This window comes from Felis catus, chromosome C1 (genome assembly GCF_018350175.1).
Source record: "Felis catus isolate Fca126 chromosome C1, F.catus_Fca126_mat1.0, whole genome shotgun sequence".
NCBI lineage: Eukaryota > Metazoa > Chordata > Mammalia > Carnivora > Felidae > Felis > Felis catus.
This window is the reverse complement of record NC_058375.1, coordinates 58,264,430-58,276,444: the sequence shown is the minus strand read 5'-3', so window position 1 is coordinate 58,276,444 and position 12,015 is coordinate 58,264,430. Positions and strand designations below refer to the sequence as shown.

At 36.6% G+C, this 12,015-nt stretch overlaps 1 protein-coding gene across 3 annotated transcripts in view; it reads left to right on the top strand.

The window, feature by feature from the left end:
- The window catches only part of ANKRD13C (ankyrin repeat domain 13C), a 91,059-nt gene that overhangs the window by 30,177 nt on the left and 48,867 nt on the right, over positions 1 to 12,015 (top strand). For 2 of the 3 annotated variants that reach the window (XM_019837227.3, XM_011284936.4), the window contains exon 3: positions 10,349 to 10,453. The exons of the other annotated variant lie outside the window; for it this stretch is intronic. In XM_019837227.3, the coding sequence (XP_019692786.1) occupies positions 10,349 to 10,453 (105 nt within the window). The remainder of the gene's footprint in view (positions 1 to 10,348; positions 10,454 to 12,015) is intronic. 3 annotated transcript variants of the gene reach the window in all.

Below are 12,015 nucleotides of genomic sequence, written 5' to 3'. Positions count from 1 at the left end.
TGACTGACTTATGTCATTTATCGTAATAGTCTCTGGCTCTATCCCTATCATTGCAAATGGCAAGATTAAATTCTTTCTGATGACTAATATTCCCGTTGTGTGTGTGTGTGTGTGTGTGTGTGTGTGTGTGTATACATACACATAATTACACACCTCATCTCCTTTATCCATTTATCTGTCGATGGGCATTTGGGTTTTTTTCCAGAATTTGGTTATTGATAATGCTGCTATAAACATTGATGTGCATGTATACCTTTGAATTAGTATTTTTGTATCCTTTGAGTAAATATCTAGTCTTGCAATTGCTGGATCATAGGGTAGTTCTAGTTTTAACTTTTTGAGGAAACTTCATATTGTTTTCCACAGTGGCTGCACCAATTTGCATTCTCACCTACAGTGTAGGAGGGTTCCCTGTTTTCCACATCCTCGTCAACATCCATTGTCTCCTGTGTTGTTAATTTTAGCCATTCTGACAGGTGTGAAATAGTATCTCATCATAGTTTTGATTTGTATTTTCCTAATGATGAATGATGTTGAGCATCTTTTCATTTGTCTGTTGGCCATCTGGATGTCTTCTTTGGAAAAATGTCTATTCATGTCTTTTGCCCGTTTCTTAACTGGATTGTTTGTTTTTTGGGTGTTGAGTTTAATAAGTTCTTTATTGATTTTTGGATATAACCCTTTATAAGATATGACATTTATAGATATCTTCTCCCATTCTATAATTTTCCTGATTGATTCCTTTGCTGTGCAGAAGCATCTTATCTTGATGAGGTCCCAGTAGTTCATTTTTGCTTTTGTTTCCCTTGCTTTTGGAGACATGTCTAGTAAGATGTTGCTGTGGCTGATGTCAAAGAGGTTTCTGCCTGCATTCTTCTCTAGGATTTTGATGGTTCCTTGTGTCACATTTGGTTCTTTCATCAATTTTGAATTCATTTTTGTGTATGGTGTAAGTAAATAGTCTAGTTTCATTCTTTTGCATATTGCTGTCCAGTTTTCCCAACACCATTTCTTAAAGAGACTGTCTTTTTTCCATTGGGTATTTTTTTCCTGCTTTGTCAAAGATCAGTTGACCATATAGTTGTGGGTCTTTTTACGGGGTTTCTGTTCATTCCATTGATCCATGTGTCTGTTTTTGTGCCAGTACCATACTGTCTTGATTACTGCAGCTTTGTAACATAACTTGAGGTCTAGAATTGTGATGCCTCCAGCTTTGCTTTTCTTTTTCAGATTGCTTTAACTCTTTGAGGTCTTTTGTGGTTCCATACAAATTTTAGGATTGTTTGTTCTAGCTCTGTGAAAAATGCTGGTGGTAGTTAGATAGGGGTTGCTATAAATGTGTAGATTGCTTTGGGTGGTATAGACAATTTAACAATATTTGTTCTTCCTGTCTGTGAGCATGGAATGTCTTTCCATTTCTTTGTGTTATTTTCAATTTCTTTCATCAGTGTTTTATAGATTCAGAGTACAGATCTTTTACCATTTTGGTAATGTTTATTCCTAGGTATCTTACGGTTTTTGGTGCAATTGTAAATGGGATTGATTCCTTGATTTCTCTTTGTGCTGCTTCATTCTCTTTGTGCTGTTCCACAGAAATGGAACAGATTTCTCTATGTTGATTTTGTATCCTGTGACTTTACTGAATTCATGTGTCAGTTCTAGCGGTTTTTGGTGGAGTCTTTTGGGTTTTCTATATAGAGTATCATGTCATCAGCAAATAGTGAAAGTTTGACTTCTTCCTTGCCAATTTAGATGCCTTTTATTTCTTTTTGTTATCTGATTGCTGAGGTGAGTACTTCCAGTATTATGTTAAATAACCGTGGTGAGAGTGGGCCTCCCTGTCTTGTTCCTGGCCCTAGAGGGAGAGCTCTCAGGTTTCCCCATTAAGGCTGATACTAGCTATTGAATTTTCATATATGGGGTTTACTATGTTGAGATATGTTCCCTTTATCTCTACTTTGCTGAAGGTTTTTATCATGAATGGATATTGTACTTTGTCAAATGCTTTTTCTACATCTAATGAGAGGATCATATGTTTCTTATCCTTACTTTTATTAATGTATCACAGTGATTGATTTGTGAAAATTGAGCTACTCTTACAGGCCAGGAATAAATCCCACTTGATCATGGTGATTGATTCTTTTAATGTACTGTTGGATATGATTTGCTGGTATCTTTTTGAGAATTTTTGCATCCATGTTCATCAGGGATATTGGCCTGTAGTTCTTATTTAGTGGAGTCTTTGGTTTTGGAATCAGGGTAATTCTGGCCTCATCAAATGAGTTTGGAAGTTTTCCTTCCATTTCTATTTTTTGGAATAGTTTGAGAAGAATAGGTATTAACTCTTTAAATGTTTGGTAGTATTCCCCTGTGAATTCCTTCTGGCCCTGGACTTTGGTTTGTTGGGTGATTTTTGACTACTGATTCAATTTCTTTCCTTTTTATCAGTTTGTTCAAATTTTCTATTTCTTCCTGTTTTAGTTTTAGTAGTTTATATGTTTCTAAGACTTTCCATTTCTTCCAGATAGTCTGATTTGTTGGCATATAATTTTTTATAATATTCTCTTATAATTGTATTACTGTGGTGTTGGTTGTTATTTCTCTTCTCTCTTTTGTTATTTTATTCATTTGGGTCCTTTTACTTCTCTTTTTGATAAGTCTGGCAAGATTTTATTAATTTTTATTAATATTTTTATTAATTTTATTAATTTTTTAAGAGAACCAGCTCCTGGTTTAATTGATTTGTTCTGCTTTTTTGTTTGTTTCTATATCATTTATTTCTGCTCTAATTTTTATTATTTCCCTTTTTCTGCTGGTAGGTTTTGTTTGTTCTTTTTATAGCTCTGTTAGTAAGGCTAGGTTGTTTGAGATTTTTCTTGCTTTTTGACATAGACCTGTATTGCTATATATAGTTCTCTCTTATGACTGTTTTACTATATCCCAAAGGTTTTAGATGACTGTGTTTTCATTTTTATGAGTTTCCATGTATTTTTTAATTCCTTCTTTAATTTTCTGGTTGACCCTTCATTCTTTAGTAGCATGTTCTTTAACCTCCATGTAGTTGTGGTCTTTCCACTTTTTTCTTATGGTTGACTTCAAGTTTCATAGCTTTGTTGTCAGAAAAGATACATGGTATGATCTCAGTTTTTTTGTATTTATTGAGGTCTGATTTGTGACCCAGTATGTGATCTATTCTGGAGAATGGTCCATGTGCATTTGAAAAAAAATGTGTATCATTTAAAGCTAGTTTTTTTATTTAAAACTAGTATTTCCTTGTTTTTCTGTTTAAGATGATCTGTCCATTGATGTAAGTGGGGTATTAAAGTTGCTTACTATTATTGTATTATTATCAATGAGTTCTTTTATGTTTTTTTTTTTTAAGTTTATTTATGTATTTTGAGAGAGACAGCAGACGTGTGAGCTGGGGAGGGGCAGAGAGAAAGAGAGAGAAAGAATCCCAAGCAATTCCACACTGTCAGTGCATAGTCTGACTTGGGGCTCAAGCCCTGGAACTGAGATCATGACCTGAGCTGAAATCAAGGGTTGGTCACTTGAACCACCCAAGCACCTCTTTTGTTTGTTATTAATTGTTTTTTCTGTTTGGGTGTTGCCAGTTTGAGGGCATAAATATTTCAATTGTTGCATCTTTTTGTTGGATAGTCCCCTTTATTATGATATAGTGCCCTTCTTCATCTCTTGTTAGAGTCTTTGTTTTGGAATGTAGCTTGTCTGGGAGTACCTGTGTGACTCAGTCAGTTGAGCGTCCAACTCCTGATTTCAGATCAAGTCCTGATCTCATGTTCATGAATTTGAGCCCTGCTTTGAGCTCTGTGCTGGGAGCACAGATCCTGCTTGGAATTCTCTCTCCCTCTCTCTGCCCCTCACCCACATTCTCTCTTTCTCTCTTTCTGTCTCACTCTGTCTCTCTCAAAATAAATAAAACGTAAAAAATGTAGTTTGATATAAGTATTGTAACTCTTGCTTTCTTTTGACAACCATTTGCATGATAAATATTTATCCTCTCATTTTCGATCTGCAGGTGTCTTTAGGTCTAAAATGATTCTCTTGTAGGCAGCATGTAGATGGTTGCTTTTTATTTTTTTTTATCCATTTTGACACCCTGTGTCTTTTGATTGGAGCATTTAGTCCATTAATTTCAGAGTAATTATTGATATGTGTTAGTGCTGATTTATTACCTGTTTTGTCATGATTCCTGGAGATTTTCTCTGTTCCTTTCTAGTCTTGTGTGACTTTTGGTCTTTCCATCCCACTCAAAGAATCCCCTTTAACATTTCTTGTAGGGCTGATTTAGTGTTCATGAACTCCTTTGGTTTTTGTTTGTATGGGAAACTCTTTATCTCTCCTTCTGATCTGAATGAGTATTCTTCTTTGCAGATTTTTCTCATTTAGCATGTTGAATATATTATGCCACTCCCTTCTGGTTTGCCAAGTATCTGTGGAGAGATATGCTACTAACCTTATGGGTCTTACCTTGTGAGTTAGGGATTTCCTTTGTCTGGATGCTTTTAGGATTTTTTCTTTATCACTAGATTTTGCAGATTTAACTATAATATGTCTTCGTGTTAGCCTGCTTTTTATTGATTTTGATGGGAGTTCTCTCTACCTCCTGGATTTGGATGCCTGTTTTTTGCCCCAGATTAATAAGTTTTCAGCTGTTATTTCCTCCAGTAAACCTGCTCCCTTTTCATTCTCTTCTTTTTCTGGGACTCCTATGATAAGGATGTTACTAAGTTTGATGGAGTCACTGAGTTCCCTAAGTCTATTCCTGTGATACATCATTCTTCTTTCTCTTTTGTTGAGCTTCATTATTTTACATGATTCCATTTCTGTATCACTTGTTCATTCCTGTGCTGCTTCTATCCTTGTGGTCATTACAACCAATTAGTTTTGAATCTCAGATGCTGCATTTTTTTCATTTTTGCCTACTTGTTTTTTAGCTCTTTTATGTCTGTGGTAAGTCATGTCCCTGATGTCTTCCATGCTTATCTCAAGTCCAGTTAGTATCCTTATGACTGTTGCTTTAAATTTTGCATCAGGCATATTATATGTGTTTCAATTTAATCTTTGGCTATGACCTTTTCTTGTTCTTTCTTTTGGGATGAATTCCTCTGGCTTGGCATTTTGTCTTGGTCTCTGTCTTCTCTCTGTGTTAGAAAATCCTGTTGTGTTTCCTGTTCCTGCGTTTAATGGCTTTATGAAGAAGAGGTCATTTAATGTCCAGGGCCTGGTGCTTCAGGAAGTGTCTCTGGTGTTTGCTGTGTGCACTCTGCTGCTGTATTTTGGCTGCTCTCTCCCTTAGGTCAGTCATCTGCAGAGGCTCTCCTTGCCTGCAATAAACAGTGTTTGGATCTTGGCCAGAGTTTTAATAGGTGTGTTGTGGTCTGCCTGTTAAATGAGACCTGATGCTATTTCCACTAGAACTGAAGCTTTGCGGAACTCTTTGGTCAATAGATGAGGTGCATGCAAGGGTTTGTGCTGGTCTTGTGGGGAAGGGGCCTGCTGCTGTGGTCCTTAGGCACATTTGCCCAAGAAAAGCAGCACCAGCAGAACACAGGGGCTGGGGACCTGTTGTAATCAGGTTAAGCAGACAGTGTTGACACTGTGCTATTTACTGAAGTTGGTTTATGCTGAGGGGTGGGGAGGGGGTTGGGGGGGGAATGGCACCAGCCAGCACCTTTTTCCCCAGAGAGGGGATCCCATGCTTGCTGTCCTCAGGATAGCCCTCCCAGTAGAGTGCATTATTTCCCCTCATGCATCCTAGGTGTTTTTCAGATTGCTGTTTTCACACTGTCTCCAGGTTGCTTGCTTGCTTGCTTGCTTGCTTGTCTGGAACAGTGCTGTGCACTTTGGGCTCTATCACAGCCAAACTTGCTGACTTTTAAAACTCCAAACTTTAGGTACCTGGTGTGGCAGGGCCTGTATTGGTCTTCCGGGTGAGGGTCTCACTGTGCTGGGACAGATGCAGGTTTGACCCAGAAGAGTAGTCACGACAGCATGCAGCGGCATGGGATTTGGACCGAAGCAGGCTAAACAGCCATTTTCCCAGTTAGCCACCCTCAGTAGGTGCCTCTGCACTTATGCTGAGGGATGGAGGAGTGAAATGACACTCACTAACTCCTTTGTTCACAGAGAGGCAATGGCACCTGTCACAGATACCTCCAAGAAGAGGGAACAGTCTCCCTCCATGTGCTCTAGGCAATCCTCAGATTGCACTGTCTGCCCTGGGGTTGCTTGCCTGACTTCTCTCCAGAAGTAGGGCAGTGCCCTCAGGTCTCTATCCCAGCCAAGCCCACAGGGCTCCAAAACTCCAGTCTTTGAGCCCTGCTGTTTGCAAAAACTCATGAAAATCAGCCCCTTTTGTTTTCCCAGCCAATGGCTTTGGGGAAGTATTCTCCTTGTGCTTATTCCTGTTCACTCCACTCTCTTGTCTTTCTCTATGACCAGGGCTCCCTCCCTTCCCCAGCACCTGCAGTCCTTTTCAACCCCAAACCACTTCTCTGGGCTTCCTACCTTCCTCAGTATGCCCCCCCTCCCCCAGTTGTGCAGTGTTTTCTTTCAGTCCTCAGGTAAATTTTTTGGGTATTTAGAATGATTTGATAGTTATCTAGCTGTGTTTGAGGGACGAGGCAAACCTAAGTTCCTCCCACTCTACCACCATCTTAGCTTCTGCCCCTCTTACCTCTCTTCTTTCAGTAAACATGTTAGCAATCTGTTGGATATTCTTCCATACTTTTCCCCATGTTTATTATTACATATAAAAGTGTATGTGAATCTAAACACATACTTACAAAGGTAATTAAGTTATTTTCTAAAAAATGGGATCATAATACACTTCTGCGTGAGCAGATTTGTGATACCATTCAGCAGTACAACGTGGACATTCTTTTATATCTGTTGGGATGGCTTAAATTCATTCTTTTTAAACATGTGTCTTTTGGGGTACCTGGATGGCTCATTTAGTAGAGCATGTGACTTCTGATCTCAGGGTCATGAGTTCAAGCTTTACATTGGGTGTAAAGCTTACTTAAAAAGTTAAACAAAATAAAAATTTGTCTTGTTTCCATTCTTTTTTCTTTCAGTGCTTCATTATGAAAAATTATATATACTCAGAAAAACATAAATATGATCACAATGAACATTCAGATACTCTGTACCTAGGTTCAGTGTTTGATAACATTTTGTCAGATTTGCTTTGTCTTTCTCTTAGTGTTATATATATTATTTTTTCTGTTTCGTTTGAAAGTTTCACATAGACATCATGACATTTTACCTCCAAATACCTTAGCATGCATCTCTAAGAATAAGGACATTCTCTTTCATAACCACAATATTCTTATCACTTAAGAAAATTAATATTATTATAATCTCTAATATCTAATCCATATTTAAATTTTTCCAGTTGTTCCAAAAATGTCCTTTATATGTCCTTTATATTGAGTCAAAACTCAATTAACTGAGGTTTAGTCATTGCATTTGGTTGTTATACCACATTATTTTAATATAGAAAAGTTTGCCTGCTTTTTTTTCTTCCTTTATACCTTACTTTTTGAATTGCATGCCAGTCAATTTGTAGAATGTCCTTCATCTCAGATTTGCCTGATTATTTTCTCATGATGTGATTTAACTTATTTCTTGTATCTTTCTTCAAATTGAAAATTAGCTATCAAGATTTGATTAGATTCAAGTTAAACATTTCTGGACAAAATACTACATAGGTGACATTTTGAACTTTATATTGAATCACATTAGAAACACAAACCTGGTTGCTTTGTCCTTTAATATGACACTATTCTTAAAAAATGGCTGTATAACTCTCAACAATAGCCAAATTATGGAAAGAGCCTAAATGTCCATCAACTGATGAATGGATAAAGAAATTGTGGTTTATATACACAATGGAGTACTACGTGGCAATGAGAAAGAGTGAAATATGGCCTTTTGTAGCAACGTGGATGGAACTGGAGAGTGTGATGCTAAGTGAAATAAGCCATACAGAGAAAGACAGATACCATATGGTTTCACTCTTATGTGGATCCTGAGAAACTTAACAGAAACCCATGGGGGAGGGGAAGGGAAAAAAAAAAAAGAGGTTAGAGTGGGAGAGAGCCAAAGCATAAGAGACTCTTAAAAACTGAGAACAAACTGAGGGCTGATGGGGGGTGGGAGAGAGGGGAGGGTGGGTGATGGGTATTGAGGAGGGCACCTTTTGGGATGAGCACTGGGTGTTGTATGGAAACCAATTTGACAATAAATTTCATATATTGGAAAAAAAAAAAAAAGGATTCCGGACCTCAGTTTCCCCAACTGTAAAACAGGGATAACGATGGTACTTACTTCATAGGGTTAGTAAAGATTAATGAATTAATAGAAATAAAGCGCTTAGTAGCTGGCATGCTGTAGGTGTTCAGTAAACACCAGCAACTGTTAGTTGTCTCCTTATATGAACCAATAAAGCCCAAATGGACAATAAAAAAAAAAAATGGCTGTATATTACTCTAGTGGTGTAGATACATCCTATTAATCAGTCATTCTCACATGATGGATATTCACTTAGTTTCCAGTGTATTTTCCATTATAAACTGCTAAAATAAACATTCTTATGCATGTATTCTTATACACTGCTACAGATGTTCCTAAGTACCTCTGTGAAATTTCTATTTTACTTTATCTTAATAAAATTTAGTATAGTTATTCCTAGTGCTGTGTGCTAATATAGTTATTCCTTCTATGACTAGGAATCACATTCTTCTTCCATCTCAGTTAACCTACATCACACTATCATAACACACTTATTTCCTTCAGAGCACTTACCATTAACTGATATAGATATTTCTTAATAGTTTACTTATTTTCTTCTAACAAAGGATGTAAGCTGTCTCTCTTTTTTAAATTTGTTTATTTATTTTGAGAGAGACAGAGAGAGTACTAGCAGGAGAGGGGCAGAGAGAGAGAGAAGGAGAATCTCAAGCAGGTACCACTCTGCCAACGCAGAGCCCAACGCAAAGCTCGAATTCACAAAACCATGAGATCATGACACAAGCCAAAATTGAGTTGAACGCTCAACTGACTAAACCATCCAGGCACCTCAAGATGTAAGCTTTCTGATAGCAAATCCTTATCTTTTTTCTCACTGCTTATATCCAGGACTTAGTGCTTAGAAATGGCATATAACAGGGACTTAGTTAATATTTGCTGAATGATGGATTGAATGAATGAATCGTTCATTTAGGAAATTTAGAATGCATAGCCATCCTAAATTTCCCATGAGCCTTAGTTTTGAATTTTTTGCCTGTTAATATACTTCTTATTTCTACTTTTTAAGAAGCGTATCCTCAACCTATAGAAAGGATTATACCTTAGACTTACTTTGACTACTGGAAGGACTGTCCAGGGGTACCTGGGTGGCTCCGTTGGTTAAATGTCAGACTTCAGCTCAGGTCATGATCTCAGGGTTTGTGAGTTCGAGTCCCAGGTCAGGCTTTGCGCTGATAGTGTGGAACCTGCTTCAGATTCTCTGTCTCTTTCTCTCAAAAATATATAAACATTAAAAAAAAAAAAAAAGACTGTCCATATTTGTTCTTGTAATCATAAACAGATGTTTTCCTCTTTTGGGTTTTAGTCTTGAAGTAAAAGAATCGTAACATTTGAAAAGAAGTGTTCATGGAAACATTACTGGTCCTTTTTGAAAGCACATTTTTTTTCTGAAATAAATTAGGAAGTTTCCATTTGACATTCCATACATACACGTCCTCTTTTGATCTTGATTAATAGATAATTTGATTTAAATTACTTTTGGGGATCTTGTTATCTTTTAGACTATGAAAATATTTTCAGAATATTCTTGGGAACAATTATTAAGGAACATAATACTTCCTTGTAGAGAGATCCAATTTATTTTTAAGTAATAGCTTGGAGACTCCTTGAATCTGAGATCTAAGGTTTTGAAATATCTTGTTTAGATATTTTGGGCTTTTAAAAATTATTTTTCTCCATAATACAGTGTTTATTTTATAGATCTATTTATGCTAAAATTTGTTTGTTTCTTTGAGAGAGAGACAGAGACAGAGCGTGAGTGGGAGGGGCAGAGAGAGAGAGGGAGACACAGAATCCCAAGTAGGCTTCAGGCTCTGAGCTGTCAGTACAGAGTCCAATGTGGGGCTTGAACTCACAAACCATGAGATCATGACCTGAGCCGAAGTTGTATGCCCAACCAACTGAGCCACCCACGCGCCCCTTAAATTTGTTTCTTAAATTCCTAAATGATTTTTATATTTAGAGATTCTAAAAATTGCATGATTTTTGATATTATTACCACTTTATGTTTCAGAATGTGCTCATTTACTTTTGGCTCATAATGCTCCAGTAAAGGTGAAAAATGCTCAGGGATGGAGCCCGCTGGCGGAAGCCATCAGCTATGGAGATAGACAGATGAGTAAGCAACATAAATTATGTTGTTGATATATATGCTAAAAATATGAAGTGATTTCATTTGACATAATTTTCATTTAGGGTAACTTTCCATAGTATGAAAGGTTTGTAGTTATTTGTAAACTTGTATGTGAATTGTTCATGACTTAGGAACTTGAACATTGGGTAGTACACAAAAAGAATTGAGGAATCGTGTTTAAAAGTATGTTATTATTTTTTCTTCTTTTACAGTATTCTGCTCTTGATATTTTTCCATTGTTTTACTTATTCATTATGAAGTATTTTTAAAAACACTGACACCCAACTGTCCTTTTTGGCCACTAAGTTATATGGGAACATTAATTGGAACTGAAAATAATCACAGTGTGTTATAACAGTTATCTTTTTGCTTTAATTGCTGGGTATAGGCTGTGCTGAAAGTGAGAAGCAAATCTCTTTGTTTTAGTCTTTGAGAATTAAAAAAAAGTCACGTATTTTCTCACAGTATACGGAGTGTTCAGTTACTCTATCTCCCCTATTCCTAAGTTTTCTTTTTTCAACTTATACAGGTCTTATTTATGTCAAGCACATCTCAATAGTTGAAAATTCTATAAAATTTCAATCTGGATGAATAAGAATATTATTTTTCTGGTAATATCTTTTTATAATTTGAGGCTGAAAATAATTAAATCTAGCCTTGTGGAAGGAACGGTAAAAAAAAATTGGGCAGTTTAGTAAAGAAGAGTATAACATTGAACACTCTCAGAATGTTACCATGGATTTAGTTCTGTTTGATGCTACATTTTGGGCTCTTATGCTTTAGCTTTTATGTAATCCACATAGTACATGTTTGTGGACTTTCTGAACACTTTGAGCAACTTTTAATGGTGAAGTTACATTTGGGCTTAAGATTTAATGAGATAAAATAGTGATGATTTAACAATTATATAGTATATATACTTTTTGTTATTTATTGTCCTTTCTGGACAAACATCAAGAAGCCCTTATGAAAGTAAGAAACCATACTAATTCTAGAATTATGTCAGGGAAAAGATGAAAATATACAGATCTAATAAACTAAGAATAAAGTCAAAGTTGCAGCAACCAGTCTGAAGAAACTTTCTCTGATGTTTCTAAGCCATTAGCAGAATGGAGAGGAAACCAGATAGATTTCTGGGCTTCTGACTTACACTGAGACTTTTGTGGCTTTCACATAACTTTTTTGTTTTGCACTTGATCTTAGCCAAAAGGCTGAGCAGTGATAACTTTTCTTTTTATGTTTGTATTTATTTATTTTGAGAGAGAGAGAGAGAGAGCAAATGAGCATGTGAGTGAGCGGGGGAAGGGCTGAAGAGGGAGAGGAGAGAGAGGATCCTAAGCAGACTTCATGCTATCACCATAGAGCCCATTGAAGGGCTTCATCTCATGAACCGTGAGGTCATGACCTGAGCTGAAATCAAGCCACCCAGGCACCCCAATAACTTTTATTTAGAGTCAGTGAATTTTTAATGAGTCCTTACTATAAAGCATGTATATAGGGTAAGATGTAGAGAATGAAAACATGGCCTCTGCTCTTGAGGAATTATA